The 26,228-nt window shown below is 40.3% G+C and overlaps 1 protein-coding gene across 1 annotated transcript in view; it reads left to right on the top strand.

The window, feature by feature from the left end:
- PPEF1 (protein phosphatase with EF-hand domain 1) overlaps positions 1-26,228 on the top strand; it is a 121,343-nt gene that overhangs the window by 48,770 nt on the left and 46,345 nt on the right. The window contains exons 6-7 of the mRNA XM_062183411.1: positions 8,809-8,923; positions 13,245-13,291. Of these exons, the coding sequence (XP_062039395.1) occupies positions 8,809-8,923; positions 13,245-13,291 (162 nt within the window). The remainder of the gene's footprint in view (positions 1-8,808; positions 8,924-13,244; positions 13,292-26,228) is intronic.

The following is a 26,228-nucleotide window of genomic DNA, read 5'->3' as shown; positions in this document are numbered from 1 at the left end:
GAGCCATCATCTGGTACCTCCCAAGGTGTGCAATAGCTGGAAACTGGAATGGAGAATGGAACTGGGACTCAAAACAGACATTCTGATATGAGATGTGAGTGTCCCAGGTGGCAGCTTAACTTGTTTGACAAATGCCAGTCCCGTTTTTTTTTTTTTTTAAATTATATTGTTTTAAAATTATATTTACTTATGAGAGAGAGAGAGAGTGAGCGAGCAAGCTCCCACCTGGCCCAAGTTCATATTCCAAGTGGCTACAGTGGGTATCACTGGGCCAGGCTGAAGCCAGTAGCTGGGAAATCAATCCAGGCCTCCCAAGTGGGTGGCAGGGTCCTAATTACTTGAACCATCACTGCTCCCTCCCAGGGTCTGCATTAGCAGGAACCTGTAGTCAGGATCCAGAGCCTCAAATTGAATTGAACCACTCCAATGTGGATGCATGGATCTTAACCAGTGTCTTAAGTGCTAGACCAAATACCCACTCCCTTCTTATTCTACTTCTTGGAAGAGTTGAAGAAGGACTGGTGTTAATTCTTGTTTAAATGTTTAATGGAGTTCATCAGTGACGCCATCTGGTTTTGGATTTTTCTTTGTGAGGAAGTTTTTGATTACTGATCTGATGTCTCTACTTGTTCTAGATCTGTTCAGATTTTCTGTTTCTTCCTGAATCTGTTTTGGTAATTTGTGTGTTTCTAGGAATTTGTCCATTTCATCTAAGCTATCTGTCAGTGTATACTTGCTTATAGTATGCATTTATAATCTTTTTTTATTTCTATAAGGTAAATGATAATGGCCTCATTTTCTGATTTTAATTACTTGCATTTTCTGTTTTTTCTTAATCATTTCTAGCTAAAGGATTTTTTCATCTTTTCAAAGAACTTTTTGTTTTGTTGATATTCTTTATTGTTTTTCTGTTTTCCATTTCATTTATCTCCACTGAAATTCTCATTTTCTTCAGCTAACTTTGAGTTTAGTTTGCTTTTGTTTTCTAGCTCATTAAAGTGTTGGTAGGTTATTGATTTGAGGTCTTTATTTCTAATGCAGCCATTTACACCTATACATTTCTGTTGTATCCCATGAGATTTGGTATGTTATGTTTTCATTTTCATTCACCTCAAACTATCTTCTAGTTGTCCTTGTAACTTTCAATTTTTTTAAGCCCATGGATTGTTTAAGAATATATTGTGTAATTGCCACATATTTGTGAATTTTCCAGTTTTGCTTCTGTTATTGATGTTTCAATCCATTGTGGTCAGAGATGGTACTTTGCATGATTTCACTCCTTTTAAGTTTATTGAGGCGTATTTTGTGGCCCAACATGTGGTCTACCCTGGAGAGTGTTCCATGTGTTCTTGGGAAAAATGTGTATTCTGTTGTTGGGAGTGTTCTATGGTGTGTGCCATTTCTGAAGTTTCTGTTCCTGTAGCCTGTGCTCCTCTACTGTTTTGACAGAAAATTCCTTGGACACCAGGAGCCATTTGAAAAAACGGAGAGGGCATGAGCGTTTGGTGCAATGGTTAAGGCATTGCTTGTGGTGTCTGCATCCAATATCAGAGTACCTAGGTTCAAGTCCTGGTTCTGATTCCAATTCTAGAATTCCCGCTCATATGCACCCTGGGAGGCAACAAGTGATGGTTCAAGTGCTTGGATCTCTCCCACCCATGTGGGAGACCCAGATTAAGTTCCTGGCTCCTGGTTTCTGCAGGCATTTGAGGAATGAACCAGTTAATGAAAGATCTCTCTCTCTCAGTCTTTGCCTCTCTGTTTCCATCTCTGTGTCTTTCAGTGAATGGTAGGGCGGAGAGAGGGAAGGAGAAGGAAAAGAAACAAATCTCTCTTCATCTCTACAGGCTCTATTGGGGTACCCCATTCACTTCTTTTTAAAAAAAAGATTTATTTATTGGGGCCAGTGCTGTGGCGCAGTGGGTTAAAGCCCTGGCCTGAAGCACCAGCATCCCATATGGTTGCCGGTTCTAGTCCCGGCTGCTCCACTTCTGTTCTAGCTCTCTGCTATGGCCTGGGAAAGCAGTAGAAGATGGCCCAAGTCCTTGGGCCCCTGCACCCGTGTGGGAGACCCGGAGGAAGCTCTGGGCTCCTGCTTTCGGATCGGTGCAGCTCTGGTCATTGTGGCCAACTGGGGAGTGAACCATCAAATGGAAAACCTCTCTCTCTATCTCTACCTCTCTCTGTAACTGTCTTTCAAATAAATAAAATAAATCTTTTAAAAAAGATTTATTTATTTACTTGAATAATCAGAGTTACACAGCGAGAGAAGGAGAGGCAGAGAGAGAGAGAGAGAGAGAGAGAGAGAGAGAGAGAGAGAGAGTCTTCCATCTGCTGGTTCACTCCCCATTTGGCCACAACAGTCAGAGCGGTGCTGATCCAGAGGCAGGAGCCAGGAGCTTCTTCCGGGTCTCCCACACAGGTGCAGGGGCCCAAAGACTTGGGCCATCTTCTACTGCCTTCTGCCGGATCAGAAGTGGAGCAGCTGGGACTTGAACCAGTGTCCATATGAGATGCTGGTTAGATGGGGCTTTAATCCGCTGCGCCACAGTGCCACTGCACCCCAGCCCCCCTTCACCTCTTAGGCCATTACAACTGCCTTAGTCTTGACTTCCTGCATGAGATGGCCATTGTAAGTTTCTCTTAAGTGTGTGTGTGTTGTAAACTTTGAACATTTCTCAGAGTTATGACGAAGTTGATTCTCAATTTTTTTTTGCTTGATTTCTCAATTTTTCTCTGCAGAGATGGCACTTCAGAGCTACCTGCTCCACCATTTGCTCTGAAACCACCCCAAACCTCATTCCCAGGTTAGGGCCTTGAGGGCAGACTGGAGGAGTAAGAGTGAACTGCAAGTTGCCTGGCTCTGTAGGGGTTGAAGCATAGCTTTGAATTATCTAATTCCAAAATTGAATTAAGATCATCCTAGATAACTCATGCTTCTAGCCACCTGCCAACAGTAAATTTAAATCCTCTTTGGAAGTAAATAGACTTTTAAATCATGTCTCTAATTTTTCATATACAAGGTGCTTCAAAAAGTTCATGGAAAATGGAATTAAAAGATGTTTACTTTTGTGCAAAAACATTTTGAAATCTATCTTTTTTTCATAATATGTACTTTCCATGAACTTTTGAAAACCCCTTGTACAATGTCCAGAACTCACTACAAATAAAGGAGACTATAGGAGGCATGAAAGAAAACAGACACACCAGAAATAATGGAAAGAGATATTTAGATAATAACATTAACTGCTTAGTGGCAGGCGTTCAGTATAGCGGTTAAGCTGCTGATTGGGATGCCTGGCTGTCATATCAGAGTGCTTAGGTTTGAGTCCAGGTTCTGGCTCCCAATTCCAGCTTCCTGCCAATGTAGGTTCTGAGAGGAAACAGGTGATGGCTCAAGTGGTTAGCTCTCGCCAGATTGAGCTCCTGACTCCTGGCCTTGGCCAGGCCCAGTCCTGGTCATTGCAGGCATTTGGGGAGTGAATCAGCAGTTAGGAGCTCACTCTCTGCCTCCCAGATTAACAAAAGTATGCTTCATATGTTCAAGGAAATAAAATATACATGAATCCAAGGAGCCATAATGGAAAAGATTGATAATTTTGACTGTATGAAATTGAAAAAGTTATGTTGTTACAGGAGAAATACAAGTTTCAAAGCAGTGTATATGTTCCCATGCATAAAAAATTAAGGATTATATATCTTGATTTTTAAAAACTGAGATAAAATTCACATAACATAAAATTAATCATTTTAACTGTTTCAAAGTGTATAATTCAGTGGTTTTTAGTATGTTCAAAATGTTGTGCAACTCTTGCTGCTATTTAATTCCAGAACATTTTTATCATCCCCAAACAAAGCCCTCTACCCAGTAGCAGTGACATCCTTTCCCCATCTCCTTAAATCCTTGGCAACCGCTAATTTCCTTTCTGTCTCTATGGAGTTTTCTAATGTGGACATTACATATGAAAGAGATTGTCCAAAATAGAAGGTCTTTTATGTCTGCCTCTTCCACTTGGCATGTTTTTACTGTTCACCCATTCTGTAGCATATACCAGTACTTCTTTCCCAGGTTAGCCAAATGATATATATTAATTTGTATGGATATACCACATTTTATTTAAGGGATCATACATTTACATATATATTTGCATATTCATGTGTGGTTATATTAATTTTTGTATGCTTTCAAATGCATAGGATATTTTTGGGAAAAATACGGAAGACACTTACTTGTGGCTGTTTCTGGGAACAGGGATCTGGGACTGATGTCTAGGGAAGAATGAAACTTACTTTTCATTATTCTATCCCTTTTTACCACTTCAATTTTTATGTCAACTAAAAATTAGTTGTCTGTCCATTCAAAAACTAGTTCCTTTTAAAACAAAAAGAAATGGTCCTTTAAAGGTAGTATGTTCCTCCTTCACTGCCTTTTAATTAATACTTCATTTAACTTGTTATTACATCTGAATATTTTTTATAAATGTAGAAATCAATATCTGAATTAATTGTTTTGAGTATTTAATATTGCAATTGTAAGCCCAATTATAATGCTATTAAAAGAAAGCCTTTAAAAATACTAATATTAGCAGTGATTTTAGAAGTGGGCATGTAGACTAGCATTTAGGGTGCTGGGTAAGATGCTTACCTCCTGGAGCAGGCATTTGGCACAGCAATTAAGACACACCCCATATCCCATATCCAATATCCCATGTCTGAGTACCTCGGTTCAAGTTGCAGCCCTGCTTCTGATTCCAGCACTCCTGCTACTGTACACCCTAGGAGGCAGCAGATGATGGTTCAGGTACTTGGTCCCTGCCCGAATTGGGAGACCAAGTACTTGAGGGAGACCCAAATTGAGCTCCTGACTCCTGGCTTCAATCTGGTCTAGTCCCCACAGACATTTGGGGAATTCTTCTCTGCCTTTCAAACAAACAAATAAATGATTCTAAAACCAAAACCAAAGTAGTTTTTAGCCAAGCTAGGACCCAGAAAAGTTATTTTAATAATAAGGATTTTCAGTTGTTGCAATATATTCCCAGTCATTATGTTAATTTAACATTTTGGAAAAACAACTACTCTGATCAGTGCTACAAATGGACCCATTAAGGTAACACTGAACCCAGTGCTGGGAATCAACAGATGTGCTGGCGTAAGCCATTATACAAAAATGCTTTTGCCCATGGCTCTAAAATGTGGCTAAAGGAACGTTCATGTTTAAGTTTTGATTCAAGTTGTGGATTAAATGGATTTAGAAGCTTTTGTGGGGAACTACATTGAAACCCATTAAGTCTTGGATACACATGAAATGTGGGCTTCTCCTCATTAATCAGTATCCAGGGGCCCTTCTGTTTCCTCCTAATTCTCAGAAATCCTGTTTCCTGTCTCTTTAAAACAAGTATTTATTTTTAAGTTTTATTTATTTATTTATTTATTTGAAAGACAGAGTGACAGAGAAAGAGGGAGAAACACCAAGAGGTCTTCCTTCCACTGGTTCACTCCCCAAATGCCCACAACAGGCAGGGCTGGCCAGGCCAAAACCAGGAGTCAGGAACTCAATTTCAATCTCCCTTGTGGGTGGCAGGAACCCAATTACTTGGGCCAGTACCTGCTGCCTCTCAGGTGCACCAACAGGAAGCTAGATCAAAAGTGGAGGAGGGGCCAGTGCTGTGGTGCAGTGGGTTAACGCCCTGGCCTGAAGCACCCACATCCCATATGGGCGCCGGTTCTAGTCCCAGATGCTTCTCTTCCAATCCAGCTCTGTGCTATGGCCTGAGATAGCAGTAGAAGATGGCTCAAGTCCTTGGGCCCCTGCACCCACCTGGGAGACCTGGAAGAAGCTCCCGGCTCCTGGCTTTGGATCGGCTCAGCTCTGGCTGTTGTGGCCAATTGGGGAGTGAATCAGTGGATGAAAGGCACACCCCCCCCCCCCCCTGTATAACTCTAACTTTCAAATAAATAAATCATAAAAAAAAAAAGGAGGAGCCAGAACTCAATCCCAGGCACTTTAATATGAGATGCAGGTGTCCCAAGCAGTGGCTTAATAACCATTGTACCTTAATACCTGCCCTGCAACAAGTATTTAATCATGAAAATTCTCAAAACTTATATGTTTTAGGGCCTAGGGAAGAAAAAATTATTATTTTTATAGGTATGAAAATGGAAATTTCAGGGAATTTCAGGGTACCATGAGAGAGTATTTGCTTAAAGGGTTCTACCTTAAGCCTATACTCAGAGCAATATCTGAACCATATATAGCTATGGCCCTTCTTTCAGCCTTCAGTAATTTAAACCAGTGCTTTCTGATAGAAATATAATATGAGCCATGTACATAATTTAGAATTTCTAGTAGTCACATTTAAAGTAAAAAAGATGAAATTAATTTTAATAATATACTTAATATATGAAATATTATCATTTTTTAAAAAGTTATTTTTTTGAAAGGCAGAGTTACAGACAGGGAGACACATACACACACAGATCAAGAGAGAAAGAGAGAGATCTTCCATCTGCTGGTTCATTCCCTCAAATGACCACGATGGCTGGTTCTGGGTAAGGCTGAAGCCAGGAGCCTGGAACTCCATCTGGGTTTCCCCACATGGATGCAAGGGCCCAAGCACTTGCTTTCCCAGGTACGTTAGCAGTGAGCTGGATGGGAAGTAGAGCAATTAGGACTCGAACTGGTGCCCATAAGGGATGCTGGCATTGTAGGTGGCAGCTTAACATGCTGTACCACAACATTGGCCACACAATCTCATCATTTTAATAGGCAATTATATTAAAATTATTCATGAGATCTTTTACTTTTTTCCTTTATACTGACTTTTTGAAGTCTACTATGAATCTCAGTTCAGATTTCAAGTCCGTAATACCCCATGTGGCTACCATATTGGACAGCACAGTTCTAAGTAATTCTGAAACTTAAAGTTGTGTTAATATCTACTAAATTTGTGTGGTAGTCACATCTCTGCTATATTTTGGGCTATGTACTTGAAATATTTTATAATTGAAAAAGGGGAAATGACAAGTATATTGTAAGAAAAATACCCAGGGGAAAAAATGAAGTAAACCTATACCAAAAAAAATTATAATTTTGTTAACACTGTAACTGCAGAAGAGTAATGGGATGAATAGTAATAAATAGGAGATAATCCAAGTGCTTTACTGGGGTTTGGAATATGGTTGTTTTTTTTTTTTTTTTTTGACAGGCAGAGTGGACAGTGAGAGAGAGAGAGAGAGAGAGAAAGGTCTTCCTTTGCCGTTGGTTCACCCTCCAATGGCTGCTGCGGCCTGCGCACCGCGCTGATCCGATGGCAGGAGCCAGGTGCCTATCCTGGTCTCCCATGGGATGCAGGGCCCAAGCACTTGAGCCATCCTCCACTGCACTCCCTGGCCACAGCAGAGAGCTGGCCTGGAAGAGGGGCAGCCGGGACAGAACCGGCGCCCCGACAGGGACTAGAACCCAGTGTGCCGGCGCCACAAGGCGGAGGATTAGCCTAGTGAGCCGCGGCGCTGGCTGGAATATGTTTTATAATTAGATTTTACAGAAATATGCTTGTTGTTCTGAAAATTCTCAAGGCTGTATTTCAAATATTGGAGCCATAGCTGGGAGGTCTGATTCAGAAGTTCCTTGGGAGCCATTCTGGCTGCCTTGTAAGATCTCTGAGCCCAGCAACACCTACTTTCCATTTCAGATGGCAGGATGTCCCAACAAACACAAAGCAATACCTCTTCAACAAACTTTGTCTACTTGTTCTCTTTCTTCAAAACAAATTTATTTATTTATTGGTAAGGCAGAGTTACAGAGAGACAAGTAGATACAGAGATCTTCCTTCTGCTGGTTAACTACCCAAATGGTTACAACAGCCAGAGCTGGGCCAAATTGAAGCCAGGAGCTCTATCTGGGTCTCCCAAATAGGGGAGACACACAGGGGCCCAAGTACTTGGGCCACCTTCTGCTGTTTTCTCAGGTGCATTAGCAGGGAGCTAGATTGGAAGTAGAGAAGCCAGGACCTAGGACTCGAACTGGCACCCATATGGGATGCTGGCATTGCAGATAGCAGCTTTCCCATTCTGCTACAACATTAGCCCCTGGTTGTTCTCTTTTGCATGCTCTCATGCTCTCTCTCTCCTTTTTTTTTTTCTTTCTTTCTCTCTCTTTTTTTTAAACTGATTTATTTACTTGAGAGGCAGAGAGAAAAGGACAGATATAAATATAGAGCTCCCATCTGCTGGTTCATTCCCCAAATGTCCACAATGGCCAAGGCTGGGCCAGGTTGACGCCAAGAGTAGGGAACTCAGTCTAGGTCTCCTGTGTAGGTGACAGGGACCCAATCACTTGAACCATCACTGCTGTTTCCAAGGGTCTTCATTAACATGAAGCCGGGGCCAACAGCCAGAGCCAGGAATACTTACGCAAGCACGCCAGTGTGAGATGCAGGCATCCTAACCACGAGACCAATGCCCTCTGCTTCTCTCCTCTTATTGTTACTTGCAGATGTTTTAGGGCCAAGGCGGTCTCCTTTTGTCCTATCACCTCTTTGGGCTCTATGGGCCAAGAATAATCAGAAATGTTTGCAGATGGATAATGTCAATTACAAAGATGTAAATGTCTTAGGAACCAGTCATTCGTTCAATTACAAATATCTACTGAGGGCTTGTTATGTGGTAGACAAAGCTGCGAATGACTTAGCTGCCGCTTGAAATGCAGCAACCTACCTTGTGCTCACACGCTCCATGTTATAGTTTTCTACACAGCCGCGTCTTGCCTCTTGTTTTATTACATCTCTTTCTTCTGCTTCCCCCTCGCAGATACTTCATGCTCATTATGTCTTAGAGGTGCTGTTTGAAACCAAGAAAATCCTCATGCAGAAGTCGAATTTCACTCACATAAGTACTTCTCCCACCAAAGAGATAACAATCTGTGGTAAGTTTCAGACTAGAGTTGTCAAATTAATATTTAGGAGCCTCTTGGTCCTAAATCATTTGCCTAACTTGAAAACTGTGTAAATTGGACTGTGTTAAGGGGAAAATGTTAATATAGAAGTATCTATCATGATAATACTGTTCCCCATCTTGTCTTTGTTTTGCATACCAGCTGGTAGGAATTAATTATGTGAGAAATTAAAAGAACTCGTAGCTTTTTATAAAGGCAGGCAGCATTTTAATATGGAAAACCACCCATGGGTGGAATACGCGTTCTTTGCCCTCTGTCTAGCTCTCATTATCTTTGTTGCACGTTGCTTTTTCTAGGTGGGTCTCTGCATGCCACTTATGTGGGGTAGACAAAAGCCCAAGTCAAGCTGGAGAGTAAACTATGTATTGCCCTTGGCTGCTGTTTTAGATTTTTCCAACTGGTCTCTGCAGCCTGTAGAAGAGTGGGAATGTCCCAGAAATCTGTTTCTTGTTCTTCTAAATAACAAGATTTGAGATTTTGTTATCATATAGGTCAGCCTGGCAGGATATTGCTTCAAGAAAGAGTACACATTGAAATTCATCACAGTTGGTGCTCAGCGTGCTTGCAACTGCCTGAGAATGGGGTGCGTGGAAGGAACAGCAATTCCCTTACTTTTAATTAAGCCTTTGGGTTACAAAACAGTGATTGTTATTTTCCGAATCAATTTTTAGCCTGTGTTTCTGCTAGGTAGAAGTGGATCTGACAATCTAATTAAACCATTCCCATGCTCAGCATCTGACCGTGGTGAGAGGGATTCGGGTAGCAAGTGCAAAGTTCATGTCCTAACTGAGGTCTCTGAAGACTCTCTAAAGGTTCAGTTCCAGCACAGCCAGGCCACCCGGTCTCTGACTTGCAGATGATATGCCTTAGCACTGGGGGCCTTGCTTTTCATGGAAGTAAAGAACTTAGAGTCATAAGGCTCAGGAAACCCTGCCAGCATGTGATGCCAGGGCTGGACTTGCCATCCTATTAAAGCCAAAACAGAAGGTGTGTTTCTAGTATACCATTGCAGACTTAATGTTTGGTGAATGGAATCTGGAAGAAGATATGAATTAATTAGAGGGCAAGGAAATGCTAGCATCCCATAGTGTAAGAACTGAGGGGTTCGTACAGAGATGGGGTTCTTACAGAGATGGTCTAGTCGGAGCCGGTGCTGTGGCGCAGTGGGTTAATGCCCTGGCCTGAAGCGCCAGCATTCCATATGGGCGCCGGTTCCAGACCTGGCTGCTCCACTTCTGATCCAGCTTTCTGCTATGGCCTGGGAAACCAGTAGAGGATGGTCCACGTTCTTGGGCCCCTGTACCTGTGTGGGAGACCTGGAAGAAGCTCCTGGCTCCTGGCTTCTGATCCGTGCATCTCCTGCCGTTCCGGCCAACTGGGGAGTGAACCATCGGATGGAAGACTCTCTCTCTCTGCTTCTCCTTTCTCTGTGTAACTCTTGACTTTCAAACAAATAAATAAATCTTAAAAAAAAAAAAAGAGAGAGAGAGATGATCTAGTCTACCCTTTGCTCTTAAGGATGAAATTGAGGCCTGAGAGGAAACTGCATTGTATGCATTTCTGTGTACTACCCCCACTCTCACTCCCACCCCCGCTAAGCTACTTAATGGCAGTGTCAGAATTAAAAACCAGGTTTTCTGTGCCCCAGTTAGGAGCAACCCTATGTCTGCTGACTCTCATCATATCCTGTTTGGTTGATATTTCAATTTCCATCATGAGACAAAAACTATGGGTTGGGTTGATTGGACAATTCCTTCATCTTGGACATTTATTTCCAGAGTTTGTCCACGTAGAAACATTGCAAGAAGGAAAACAAAGATCGGTATGTTCTCTTAATATAGGGATTATTACTTTCTATCTTTAATGGCCCATTGAACTTGGAAAGTTTGGCCATCATCAAAATTTCAAAAATTTAAAATTTTTTACAATTTATAAATTTAGAAGTGGAGCCATCTTTTCAAAAACCCTCTTCCATTTAAGATAGTATTAGGAAAGGGGGAGAAATTGTGTTCAAAATTTACCATTATTTTAATTTCATGATGCATTTTTATATGGACATCTAAATAATGCCTGCATAGTTCTCTCTCTCTCTCTCTTTTTTTTAAGATTTATTTATTTACTTTAAAAGTCAGAGTTGAACAGAGAGAAGGAGAGACAGAGAGGTCTTCCATCCGCTGGTTCATTGGCTGTAACAGCCGGAGCTGTGCCGATCTGGAGCCAGGAGCCAGGAGCTTCTTCTGGGCCTCCAATGCAGGTGCAGGGGCCCAAGGACTCGGACCATCTTCTGTTGCTTTCCTAGGTCATAGCAGAGAGCTGGAACAGAAGTGGAGTAGCCGGGACTCGAACCGGCACCCATATGGGATGCTGGCACTGCAGGCGGCGGCTTTACCCACTACGCCACAGTGCCAGCCCAACTGCATAGTTCTTAACATGCATGAAATATAGAAAACTTTCTAGTCTACAGCTGTGTTATAAATGATAACCAATTCTGTATTCATGGTTTTGTTTACAGTAGAAATATCTTTGTGTCTATATTCCTATGATACAAATTTTTAATTTGTTGTCTAATTAGAAATCCTTCTACCTTTATTTCCTTATATTTGGAGTACAACTGTATTAAAATCAATGATATTTAAACATACAATATATTAATGTGAATATTATGCTCTTAATATTATAACTAAATATTATAATTAATATTGCCATGTTTTATAACTAAGTTCTGGTGACATGGGGTTTTAATTTTATTGTTCTCAGTATAATTAGTGTCTTCTGTTGCATATATTTGATTAATCTGATTGTGAGACTTTAAGCAAACTGAGGAAAAGTATTCCTAAATTAAATTCTATGGTAATTAAGAATAAAATTTATGAACAGAGCTTATGAAAGACAGATACTTTACCTAGCAATAGTTATCCAAATAGAGTTTTTGAATATTCACGGGATCACTGTTACTTTTTAATTAAGGGCTTCATAGATTCATTTGGTTTCCCTTAGTTGGCTTTCTTTTTTATTTCCTATAACTGTCATCAAAAGAATGTCAACCATATACTTATAATTTTTAAATTTCAGATGCTACTGCTGGAGCTTGTTCTTTAAAATATAAGCAGCTATGCATTTAGTGATTAACTGTGTTTATTGAGTGCCTACTGTGCACCAGCTACTACGGGAGGCTCTAGTGGATTTAATGCTGACTAAGATGGATACTGTTACTGCTCCCTTGGGGATTACACTGTAAGCAGCAGGACTAATTGCTCCCAGCTGGAGTTTGAAGCCACATAAAGTTGGGTTTGAATACCAGCTCTGATAGTTGCTAGCTGGGTAGCTGCCTAAACCTAACTATTCCGTGCCTCACTTGTAAAATGAGAATGATGAAAAGAATACCTATCTCACAGCATGTATTGCACAAGGTAATTCATGTAAAACCCTCAGCTCAGTGCTTGGCCCAGAGTCAGTGAAACCCCGTGTAAACGGCTAGAGTGAACAGGTATTTGCACTACTGGATGCTGTGCTCTGAGACGAGGTAAGAAAAGAGTGCTATGCAAACAAATTGCCTTTAAAAAAAGAAAAGAAAGGGTAAAATAGATCTTCTATCAGCTGGTAGACTTCCCAAATGCCTGTAACAGCTGGGGCTGGACCATGCTGAAGCCAGGAACTGAGAATTCAATCCAGGTCTCCCACACAGGTGGCAGGGACCCAAGTACTTGAGCCGTCACCACTGCCTCCTAGGCTGCACGTTAGTAGGAAGCTGACATCAGAAACAGAACTAAGCACTCTGGTGTGAGATAGGAGCATCTTAATTGCTGTGCCAAATGGCCACCCTGCAAATTACTTTGAATTAACATCATCATAGGATAAAAATCTAATGTCCTGAGAACACTTGAAGTATATCAGCAGTGTTTCAGTTTAACGATTTTATAAGACAATGGGGGAGGCAGCATTGTGGCATAGTGAGTTAAGCCCCCCACCTGTGACACTGGCATCCCATATGGACATTGATTCAAGTCTTGGCTGCTCCACTTTTGACCCAGCTCCCTGCTGATGTGCCTAGGAAAGCAGTGGAAGATGGCCCAAGTGCGTTGGGCTCCTGCACCCATATGGGAGACCCGGAAGAGGCTCCTGGCTCCTGGCTTTGGCTTGGCCCAGCCTTGGGCCATTGCAGCAATTTGGTGAATGAACCAGCAGATGAAGATTTTCTCTCTCTCTCAAATAAAATAAATAAATCTTAAAATAAGACAGTGGGCATTGCACCTTGTTTCCTACTGATTGTGATTGTTCATTTGCATTCCAGGTGATTTGCATGGGAAACTTGATGACCTTTTGATGATCTTCTATAAGGTAAATGATTATTTTGTCACGTTTCTATGTTCAGGTTAGGAGGGTAGTCCTAGGGCAGACAATAATATTAGTTTTTTTAGATATATGGGCAGATATAAATGTAATATAATAGTTTTTATCCAAGAATCACAAAGATTTGTCAATTTAAATACATAGCTCATACATTTTTAAAAAATTTAACTTGGGTCTTTGTTCAAATTTATTACTATCTGTACATCCATTAGGACTTTTACTTGATTGTGTTTATTGTTCTTGTTATGACGTAAATGTCTAGATGCTACAATATGAAGAGGAAGCAGTTTGTTCTATTTTATTTTGGTTTTGTTTAGAATTGAGCATGTCACATGCCAATCTTATCTTGCAGTGCACAGTTGTACAGTTTAGAGAGTGGGTATTATATAGTGCAGTACCCGACTCCTTTCTAAATGTTCAGAAGTTCACTCCTGCTATTGACAGTTACAGTCTGAGGGAGGAGGAGGGGGCAGGGGGTGTGGAGATCAGTAACAAATGTAATTCTTTCTCTAGAGGTTTTGGGAAGGATATAAAAGGGAAAGAAGTTGAATAAATAAAATTCAGAAAGTAGTTACTTAAATTCCAAGGCATTTAAAACATGTCTTGAGAGGAGGTTGAAGATATGAAAGTGTGGTCATGGATGGGACTCCGGAGTAGACAGATGAGGAAAGAGTATCTTGATGAGTTTCATTAATTCTGTCCACAAAACTATAGGGAGCATATAAAACTGGAAGTCGCTAATGTAAGAGTGAACAGGAGGAGGTAGGTGGTAAGAAGCACTATAAAAGGAACTGAAGGTAAAATATAGCATTCAGATAGAGCAAGGAATATTTTGAGAGCTAACCAATAAGAGTGTTGAGGAAGTAGAGATTGTGAGGTCAGTGATGAAAGAGTAGGGCACTGTTCTATTCAGGATAGATTTGAGCAGAGGGAGAGGAGCTGGTGTTTAGGAAACAGGAGTATGCAGGAACCATGAATTAGAATTTTGGCAGGCTTGAGTGAGAAAAAGGTAAAACACATCTTAGACCCGGATTGAACCAAACACACCAGAATCATGAAATTGCCTGTTTTAAAGGGGGAAAGTGAGGGATAAGCCATTGATAGTAGCAAGATTGCTCTTTAAGAAACTGAAAAGAGATCTAGTGTGCAACAGGAGGATGATAGTTAATAAAACTGTACTGTGTATGGGATTCATGAGAAACGAGTAGATTGTAGCTGCTCTTGCCACAAAAATAAGCAGAGCTGGGTAAGCATGTGAGGTGAGGGATACATTCACCTGCTTCACTACAGGAACCTTTTTACTATCTATAGCTATCCCATAACATCATGGGGTATACCTTACATATACACAATAGAGTTGATTTAGAAGAAGAAGAAAATAACAACTACTGTCAAGTAGTGGGAGGGAGGAGCTGATCAATAATATTATTTGTTAGTGTTTTTTTACAATGGAACAGCAAAACACCCTGACTGTGTATTATTATTTTAAAGGAATTTGTGAGGACAGAATAAAGACCAGCTTTTCCCTCATTAAAAGCATTTTTTAAGTAAACTGAAAAGAAGGTGTAGTTAATGGGGTCTGAGAAGGGAGAATGACAAGGGGAGCTTGTGCTGATGGCACTGGGTCACTTAGCTTATGGCAAATGAATGGCCGGAGATCGAGGCAGTGCACTGAAAGGGCAGCACGTGGCGATGTCTGAGGAAGCTCCAGCCCTGTGACGAGGTCTAACTTGAAAGGTCAGTGTTTTGTCCTTTTCTGTTTCTTTTTTTAATCTGCAGTTTAAATGCAGAATGATGATAGATTACACAAATGCACTGCAGTCTAAAATCATGAATACAAACTGTTCTGGAAACAGCGCTTCTATATGAATACAAATGACAGTGATACTCCATCTATCCAGATCTGAAATGTTATTCTATTTTACTTATCTTCTTTTCTCCCTCATATGATCCCAAACTCAGGGTTGTATAAGGGTCTTTGAGCTCTTGAAATATTTGTCATAAATGTCTGCTTTGTTAAGTAGCCACTAAGGTACCATTTGCGACACCAGCATCACACATTGGAGTTCTGGTTCAAGTTCCAGCTGCTCCACTTCTGATCCTGCTTCCTGCTAATGTGCCTGAGAAGGCAACAGATGATGACCCAAGTGCTTGGGACTCTAACACCCATAAGGGAGACCTGGATTGAGTTCTGGGCTGCCGGCTTCAGCCTGGCCCAGCCCTGGCTCAGCCCTGGCTGTTGTAGCCATTTGTGGAATGAACCAGCACATGGAAAATCTCTGTGTCTCTTTCTTTCTCTATCTGTGTCTCTTTCAAATAAATAAGTAAATCTTTTTAAAAATGAAATATTTGTCATAAATCCATTTAACTTTACTCACAGAATGGGCCGTAGACCCTTTTCAAAGATTAGTGAAGATATATCAGGAGAACCTCTCACACACAGGGTTGGATGTCTATCTACCCATCCCACAGCAGATTGGAGAGTAGGAGGGGAAACAGCAAAAGTCGGATATAATGACAAACATGAGAAGTAAAAGCTCTTCTTGACAGTAAGGAAATATGGAGCTACAAAAATGACATAGAAAACAAAGTAGTAATATTCAGTGATCTGGGGCTGGGTAGTATGTGGAAGAGAGCTCTGGACTTCTCAGAAGTACCTAGGGGTTGTTTAGGTTGATAAGACTGCATAGGCAAGAAAGTCTCAAGTTGTATAGTGTGTGTATACTCTGTTAAATAGTAAAGGGAACAAATGGTACATTCTAGAAAATCTCAACCACAATGTACAAAGTAATTTGCAAAGGGATTTTAGTTTAAAGGAGTAAGTTTCAGTGATCTGGAAAATTCTTTTAAACAATGCCTGCAGGAAAAGTGAGAATCGTTTTTGGGTGTTAGATTAGTAAGAAGAGAGAACATGATAAAATAGAAAGATCAGTTGAGAGAAGAGTGATGGACCAGGAAATCAGATGAGGAAAACAGGAAAAGAATATTTCAAATGAAGAGAGGGATAGGGACTGATGGGTTTCTCTTTTTGGTGTCAGATACAAAGGTTGCTTACTCAAGGGTTACAGTAGATACGTAAGTATGACCTAAGCAGTCATTCTAGGAAGTAGTAGAATTTCTGTGACGATCTCTGACTTTCCTTGCAATATTTTGGACTCATTCAAAGTGTCAAGAGCTTATTGAATCCCAGTTGCATGTAATGCCTGACTCTGGTTCATTGACGGGAGCCATGAGATTGAGTCCAATCCACGTGAGCAACAAGCTTCCAAGCTTCTGTTTAGAAGTAAATAGTGGCCATGTTTCAACATCTTTATTTTGTTATTATTGTTTTAAGGGAAGCAACACTTGAATTATGGGGAATAGTTTGGCAAATTACATCTTGTTGGGAGATTTTTGGGGCAATAAATTACCAAAGTTTACATTATACTATGATTAACTGATTCCTCATCATCAACCCAAAAGAGGAATCAGAAAAACCCCAGGCTTTGAATTAGGAGAAATTTTAGTAGCTCTTTTTGTTTTTTAAGATACTTTCTTCCTCACTGGTTCTTTCACACAGTGCAGCACGGATAAGGCTGTACAGATGGGGCATAGCCTGAGATGCCTCATGCTATTATTCTTTTCATTGAAATGGCTGGTTTGGTTCAAGACTTCTCTTGTTGTAACTATCATATGCAAAAGTGAATCTGTCCTTAACCGATTCATTCAAATAAATTTTTATCTGATCCCGTTAGTATTCAAGGCATCATTTAAAAACTATAGGAACATAGAAACATGAATGCAAAATTCCTTTATTTTTCACATACTTATTAAACACCTATTATGAATGAGGTACTCTGCCAAGGCCTAGTGGGTACATTATGACTAAGATACAGTTAAGTGGGGAAGGTTGGTTAACAAAAAGACAAGATGATTCACGGTGGGATGTGTTATGGCGGGGTTAAGTATGGAGCTCCAAGGGAGCACACTGGTGTGCTGCTTTGAATGACAGGATTCATACTTATGATTGTTTTGAGATGTTAGTCTCTTTAATATTTGCTTTTCCTTAAAAGTTGCATCATTTGGCACCTTAATATGAAGCAAGACATTTGCAGCTCACAGTCCCATCTGGGATTGAAAAAGATTCTTCCTCCCTGGATACTACATTCTTAACCATGACAGATCTTTGTTAAAAGGACATCTCAACTCTACATGGCTTCAAATATAATTTTATCTTCAAGTAAAGTAATTTACATATCATTAGTTAGGTTAGATTTTCAGATTTTATTTTCTGAGAAGGTTAATTTTCATCAGCCACTTTTGCTTAATTAGAGAGACCAATTCTAAATCCTTCATTTAGTGCTCCAGCTTTTCTGAAATGACAAGATATTTTCCCTCATTGAATGGAAAGCTTGAAATCTTAGATCAAGTACTGGCAGATTAGTTTTTTAAATTGATGCCATGAATGGTGACCTCCTGTAGCTGAAAAAGAAATGCACATGGACGGAGAGAAGCTAATTAACTCTAACCCCTTGGGCCCCATACTGATGCTGTCCAGTGGAAGCCATATTGCTTGTTTTCTGCTTCTTTCTATCTTCTGCACCATCTTCCACCATAAAGGTCCATAATTTTCCAGTTTGAAAGGTAATCAAACATTTTCTGTATTCTCTATCACTGATGTGTTTCACTCAGCCACACTGATCAATTCTTTTACTTTTGAGGTCAAGGTAGGATGTTACAATCAGAAGAATAAAGCTTTGAAATAGAGTTTGCCAAAGAAATAAAAATTAATCTGGAGTTGAGGTGCAGAGATAACTGTGCATCAGTAGGAAATAGATGAGAATATAAGGAAATGTCATGTGTATGTGTGTGTGTATGTGTGTGTGTTACTTTCTGTCTCTGTTCAAGTTAATTATTTATGGTCTGCTATTTCTTCCCCTGCTGGGCCTCTGAATGCTGTTCTTAGTTGTAGTTACCCTGGGTTTTCTCTGTTTGTCAACTTCATGTCCATGTTCTACGTGGCCGTTTGTGTTATCAGCTGCAGAATGAGCCAGAGAATTCAGTTTATTGGAATTGAGTGAAGGATGGCATGTAGCATTCATTTGTGCCTCTTTGAAGAAAATCCAGAGAAATCTCAGTAGCCAGAAGCCTAAATATCCTAAAGACTCATGTCCCAGGAGACTTAGTTCCTCATCATCCTGTGTGTTTCTTAGTTCCCTTAAATTTTTTTAAGATTTATCTATTAACTTGGAAGGCAGTGAGGGAGGGAGGGAGGGAGGGAGGGAGGAAGAGAGAGAGAGAGAGAGAGAGAGAGAGAGAGAGAGAGAGAGGAAGAGAGAGAGAGAGAGAGAAGAAGAGAGAGAGAGAATGAATGAATGAATATGAATGTTCAATCCATTGCTTCACTCCACAAATGGCTGCAATGACCGGGACTGGGCCAAACCGAAGACAGGAGCTCGGAGTTCCATTTAGGTCTCTCACATGGGTGCAGGGACCCCGCACTTGGGCCATCTTCTTATGCCTTCCCAGTTGCATTAGCAGGGAGCTGGATTGGAAGTGGGACAGCCAGGACTCTGGGATGCTGGTGTCATAGGCATAGGCTATGGCTTAACACACTGCACCACACCAGTTCCCTTAATGTTCTTGATGTGTTAAGACCAAATCTTACTTTCATTCAGACTATTCAGAGTAAAATGACTAACCTTGAACCTACAGAGTAGATCTTCACATCCAGATAGACTTGCCTTCTTTGAAGTAGTTGCCTTGAGAGGCTTAACACTTAGAGGAGTTCCGTTAGCGTTCTGACTCCTTTTAAATCATTTTTAGAGACCATGACATAGTCTGTTGCATGAACTTCATTAGCACAAAGCTTAATCTTTTAAAGACGTGTGGTTTTTCAAAAAGGTTAAAATTCCTTGGCTGACAAGTGTACTGTATGAAGTATATGGCTTGGCTGACCATGACTGGTTCTGGCTTAAAATGAAATTTAAAGAAATTTGTTATTCTTTGTTCATAGTGGAGGTGAAAGAAGATAGGTAGCAAAGAATCCACCTACAGCAAAGTCTGGTTTAACTGGAGAAGTTTTAATATAAGAAAATCTGTCATCACAGTGGAAAACACATTTACTATCCAAACATAGTAAATATAATTTTTAGACCATTGAAAGCTCTCCTCACTTTTGAAATTAAGGTTATGCAGCTTCTGGCAACGAGTTGGAGAGATTTCCATCTTTCTCTATCGTTCAGAGTAATTTAAATCAGTGGGCCTCAAACTGAAACTTGACTATACATTGTAATCATCCAGGTGATTCTAATGTGCTGCCACGGATGGGAATCACGGGTTTGAATAACATTAAAAATGATTTGCTCTTGAAAATGGAGATAGAGCTCTGCTATAAAGCCACATGGGGCCAATGCACTTTTCACGTTTTCTACTTCTTTTGAATCAGTTTTGTAATTTATTTTTAAATTTTAAATTTATAATTTTCAAAGAGATCACTCATTCCTCTAAGATATTAAAAATACATAGCCATAGATGTTGGTATCTTTTATGTATATTTAGAGAATTCTTTTATTTACTTCTTTGAATCTTTATGCCTTCTAAAAATCTTTAATCATATTTTTAAAAGATTGATTCATTTATTTGAGAAGTAGAGTTACAGAGAGAGAGAGGGAGAAACAGAGAGAAAGATCTTCCATCTGCTGGTTCATTCCCTGAATGGCCACAATGGATGGAGCTGGGTTGATCCAAAGCCAGGAGCTTCCTTTGGGTCTCCCGCATGGATGCAGGTGCCCAAGGACTTGGGCCATCTTCCACTGCCTTCCCAGAGCATTAGCAGACAGCTGGATCAGAAGAGGAGCAGCCCAGATACAAACTGGCGCCCATATGGGATGCTGGCATCCCAGGCAGAGGCTTAACCTACTATGCCATAGCACTGGCCCCAATCTTATGTTTTCTCATTCTTTTTTCACTTAATTCTCAGTCAGGCTCATGACAGGTCTATCAATTTTATTGCTTCTTTCAAAGAGTCAATCTTTGGATTTATATATCTTTTTATTTCCATAATATTAGCTTTTATCTTTATTTTATTGTTCTCTTTCTAATTTCTTCAGATGAATGCAATCTTTCATGCTCATCATTTTTAATGAAGGAATTTAAGGCTGTCCATCTTTTCTAATTTTAGTTCTAACTGAACTTTCTATGGAACTTTTAATTTTACTTTTAATTTTCTCATTGATCCAATGCTTATTAATACTATAAAAGTTAGCTTTCAAGGATTTTAATTCAAGGAGCTAAATTATTTTCTAATTACATTTTTTATTATTTATTCAAGTTTTATTGGATTATGATATGAAAATTTATCCTATGAAATGTTTCTTTTTTTTTTAATTTTTTTTTTTGACAGGCAGAGTGGATAGTGAGAGAGAGAGACAGAGAGAAAGGTCTTCCTTTTGCCGTTGGTTCACCCTCCAATGGCCGCCGCGGTAGGCGCGCTGCGACCTGCGCATGGCGCTGATCCGATGGCAGGAGCCAGGTGCTTCTCCTGGTCTCCCATGGGGTGCAGGGCCCAAGCACTTGGGCCATCCTCCACTGCACTCCCTGGCCACGCAGAGAGCTGGCCTGGAAGAGGGGCAACCGGGACAGGATCGGTGCCCCAACCGGGACTAGAACCCGGTGTGCCGGCGCCGCAAGGCGGAGGATTAGCCTAGTGAGCCGCGGCGCCGGCGAAATGTTTCTTGTTTTTAATTTTTTAATGATTGCTTTGGAGTCCAGTATAAGATTTCTTACTTAAAGGTTTTGTGGACACAAGAAAAATTAAATGGATTCTCTATTTGTGGTACACAAACTTCTTCATATGTGCATCAAATCAACTTTATTGATTGCGTAGTTTTTCCATATATTTTCTATTCCATGTATTTTTAAAGATTTTATTTGTTACAACGTGGTGGTCCAGTGGGTTAAGCCTCCACTTGCAATGCCAGCATCCCATGTTGGAGTGCTGGTTCAAGTCCTAGCTGCTCTGCTTCCAATCCAGCTTTCTGTTAATGTGCCTGGGAAGACAGTAGAAGGTGGTCCAGGAACTTGGGCCTCTGCCAGCCATGTGGGAAACCCAGATGGAGTTGCTGACTCCTGGCTTCCACCTTGCTCAATCCCAGCTATTGAGGGCATTTGGGGAGGAAAACATGTGTTTACTTATTTGAAAGGCATAGTGACACACACGCTGGTTCAACCTCCCCCCAACACACACACAATGCCCATAACAGCTGGGGCTGGGCCAGGCCTAAGTCAGGAGCCTGGAGCTCCATCTAGGTCTTCCACGTGGGTGGTAGGAGCCCAGTGATAGCAGTCCAGCTCTCTACTGCCTCCCAGGTACATTAACAGGAATCTGGATGGGAAGTAGAGCAGCTGGAACTTGAACTAGGCATTCCTATATGGGTTGCAGGCATCCCAGGCAGTGGCTTAATCTGCTGTACCACAATGCCTGCCCTATTCTGTGCTTCAATATGTGTATAATACATTGCCCTAATACTTAGTAGCTTAAAACTACAAACTCTAGTGTTTCACATTTTCTGTGCATAAGAAATTTGCAGCTTAGTTAGGGATTCCTGGATCAGGATCTCTCATAGGGTGGCATTCAAACTATGGGCCAGGGCTACAGTTATCTGAAAGTTTTATTGGGGCTGGAGAATCCCTTTCCATGATGGATAACTGGCATGGCTATAGGCATAGCATTTTAATTCCTCATTGGCTGTTAGCAGAATGGCCATGCAGATCTCTCTACCAGGCTACCTGAGTTTTCTCATGACATAGGTGGGCTTTCTCCAAAGAGTGAACTAGGAGAAACAGGCAGGAAGCTACAGTATCTTTTATGACATAATCTCTAAAGTTGCACATCATCAATTCTTCTTTTTGTTTATTCATTAGAAACAAATTATTAAGTACAGCCCATACTCAAGGGGAGGCAAATTAGGCTTTACCTTTGAAAGGGAGTATAAAATATGGACTTTTTTTTATTTATTTGAAAAGTAGAGAGAGAGCGTGCGAGAGAGTGAGAGCTTTTACCTGCTAGTTCACTCTATGAATGCCTGCAACATCCAAGGCTAGGCCAGGCTAAAGTCAGGAGCCAGAAACTCCATCTGGGTCTCCAACGTGGGTGGCAGGGACCCAAATACTCGAGCCATTATCTGCTGCCTCCCAGGGTGTGCATTAACAGGAAGCTGAATCAGAAGTACCGGTGGGACTGAAACCCATGAACTGTGGACAGGATTTAAGACCAATAAGCCAACCTGAATAATTCACCGTTTGTATTTTTAAACAATTTCTTCCTGCATTTATAGTACTTAAATATATGGAGCAAAAACTTATTCTTTTGTTTATTGACTACCACCTCATGAATTATGTCTTCTTCATAAAGTACATTTTATTAGCATATAATGTTGTTTTGTAATCTTGTTTAGCACTTTAATCTTAAATTCTGCTTTGGTATCAATATTTCCATTCGTGCTTTCTCTTTGTTGTGTTTACCTTGCTTTCAACCTCTTCTTATGTACTTGTTTCATGTCTTTATCTCACAATTAATACTTGTATAACCTTAAATTTTTTTGAGATTATTATTTATTCAAAAGTCAGAGTTACACAGAGAGAGGAGAGGCAGAGAGAGAGAGAGAGAGAGAGAGAGAGAGAGAGGTCTTCCATCTGATGGTTCACTCCCCAAATGGCCGCAATGGCCGGAGCTGCGCCGATCCGAAGCCAGGAGCCAGGAGCTTCTTCTGGGTCTCCCACGTGAGTGCAGGGACCCAAGGACTTGGGCCATCTTCTACTGCTTTCCCAGGCCATAGCAGGGAGCTGGATTGGAAGTGGAGCAGCCGGGTCTCGAACTGGTGCCCATATGGGACGCCAGCACCTCAGGCCAGGGCGTTAACCTGCTGCGCCACAGCACCGACCCCAGTATACCCCTAAATTGTGTGTTTTAACACAGACTGATGTTTTAGTAGGAGAATTTAACCCATTCACATTCAGTACTTGAGATGTATTTGACAATTTCCTTTCTATTCTGTTTTACTATTTCTTTTACCTTGTTTCACCCATTTTCTTTTTGTTGTTTTGGTGGTTTTATTCTTTTATTTGAAGTTTGTACTCTGCTTATCCATTCACTAGTGGTTACCTTCCCATTGCTAACATTCCTAATAAATGTTGTGTATGTATACATCTCTTAAATCGATACAACTTCATTCTCCCACCATGATCCTCCTTCTCCCAGTAAGTTGTTTTCACACCTTCCATCTCCCACATGCAGATGAGACTCATACAGCATTTTAGTTTTCTCCCCTCACCTCGCTTGCAAATCCTTGCTTTGCTTATTTCATATTTTTTGATCTTAGAAATTATTAGGTTTTCCTTTATAATGTCTCTTCTATTTCTAGAATACTTGCTTAGTACTTAAATGCAAGTTCCAGGTTATCACACTGATTTATATTTAATTATACATTTCACGGTTCATTTTTCACATCTGTATTCTTTCCTCTTGGTCGTTCCCTAGCCTGAGGACTTTTCACTGTTACAGTTGCTATTTGATTATTTACTTGAGTGTTTTCTCTATGGGGCATGCACGTGCTATCTTCTCTGAATGCAAACTTCTTGAATGCTCAGACTTTGTATCATTTACTTCTGTGGTCCTAGCACCAAAAACTGTGCCTGGTATATAACAAGCAATCTGTATAGGTCCATTGTCTTTGTAATATTAGATCCCTATATAATTTCATGTGTCTTCATTCACCCTGAAGAACATTCATTTTGTTATTGACATTTGTTCCCTTACACGTTGGCAAACATTTTTCTATCACCTTGAGATAGTAATGATGTCTTGGTTAATACAGAATTCTTGTTTCATATCCTTATTCTACCATCTCCTCCCTCCCCCTTCTGCAGATAAGAAGCGTCACACCAGGCTGATTCTTTTCCCTTTGTAATTTCTGTCTGGCCTCTTCTGAGACTTTTTTTTTTTAAACCAAGTAATAGTGAACCTCCCCCTCCCGTTAGTTAGTTGTGTATAGGTAAGAGTCGTTATCTCTTTCCAACTTGGGATTGAAGTCTCTTTCTAACCATAGCAAATTCCCTCTCAAATTTTTGCAATGATTCCCTCTTTTCATCTGTTCCCTTTTCCTGATTCTGGTTGAAGTCTAGTCTTGTACTCATTCTTTGTGATTTCTATCATTTTGCTTTTTGCTGCTGGTAAGAGCTTTTTCCTCCACTTCTCTTTCAGATCAGTATTTCCCAACTATTCTTTCTTTTAGTTAGCCTTAATTCATTGATATTTTAAATTTGAATGTCACATTTTTAGTGCCAAGAATTATTAGCTTTTTGTTCTTTATTTTATGCACGTTTTCCTGTTGTTTTAAAAATAACGTTGTCCTTTGTCTCCTCTAGCAGTCCTGTTTCATTAGGGGCCATCTGCCCTAGTAGATCTGATTGATCTGTCTCTCTCTGGCTGCTGGATCCTCTTAAGTGCTAGCTTATTTCTGTTTTCTATTTTCTGCTTAAGCTAGGGTAAGCCTCTCCAGAGGTGGAGGCATGACAGTTTCTACTCCAGTATCAAGAAGAGGAAAGGAAGTCTCTATGTTCCTAGGTGCCTGTTGTTATTTTTCAATTTATTTGAGAGCAGAGAGAAAGAAATAGCTCCCATCCACTGATTCACTCCTTAATACCTGCAAAGGCCAGGGGCCCAAACTTGGAACCAGAATTCAGTCCAGGTTTCCCATGGACTCAATGATTTTGTTTGGTTTTTACCCAGAAACTTTTTATTTAAGGTATATAAACTTGTATTTCAGAAGTACAAATTTAGGAACATAGTGATTCTTCCATCCCTACTCACCCTCCCACCCTTCTTTCTCCTCCCTCTCCTATTCCCATTCTTATTTTTACTAAGATCTATTTTCAATTAATTTTATAATATAAGATTAAAGATTAATTCTATACTAAGAGTTCAACAAATAGTATGAAAAAAAAAAAAACTGTTCCTTAACAGTTGAGACAAGGGCTGTTCAAAGCCATCACATCTCAAAGTGTCAATTTCACTTCTATAGATTACCTTTTAGGTGCTCTATTAGTTATCACAGATCAGGGAGAATATATGGTATTTGTCTTTTTGAAACTGGCTTATTTCACTAAGTATAATGTTCTCCAGTTACATCCATTTTGTTGCAGATGACAGGATTTCATTTTTTTTTACCACTGTGTAGTATTCTATGATGTACATATCCCATAATTTCTTTATCCAGTCTTCAGTTGATGGACATTTGGGTTGATTCCATATCTTAGCTATTGTGAATTGAGCTGCAATAAACATGGGTGTGCAGATAACTCTTTTATTTGCTAATTTCATTTCCCTTCAGTAAATTCCCAGGAATGGGATGGCTGGGTCATATGGTAGTTCTATATTCAGATTTCTGAGTTATCTCCATAGTATCTTCCACAGTGATGGCACCAGTTTACATTCCCACCAACAGTGGATTAGGGACCCTTTCTCTCCACATCCTTGCCAGCACTTGCTGTTCGTTGTTTTCTATATGAAAGCTGTTCTAACGGGGTGAGGTGAAACCTCATTGTTGTTTTGATTTGCATTTCCCTGAGGGCTAGTGATCCTAAGCATTTTTTCATGTATCTATTGGTCTATTGACCATTTGGATTTCCTCTTTAAAAAATGTCTGCTTAAGTCCTTTGCCCATTTCTTAACTGGGTTGGTTGATTTGTTGTTGTTGAGTTTCTTGATCTCTTTGTATATTCTGGATATTAATCCTTTATCAGTTGCAAAGTTTCCAAATAATTTCTCTCATTCTGTTGGTTGCCTCTTCACTTTGCTGAGTGTTTCTTTTCTAGTGCAATAGCTTCTCAATTTGATGTAGTCCCATTTGTCAGTTTTGGCTTTGATTGCCTGTGCCTCTGGGTC

This window comes from Lepus europaeus, chromosome X (assembly GCF_033115175.1).
Source record: "Lepus europaeus isolate LE1 chromosome X, mLepTim1.pri, whole genome shotgun sequence".
Lineage (NCBI taxonomy): Eukaryota > Metazoa > Chordata > Mammalia > Lagomorpha > Leporidae > Lepus > Lepus europaeus.
Note: the sequence above shows the minus strand (reverse complement) of the source record. Positions and strands in the feature narration are given on the sequence as shown.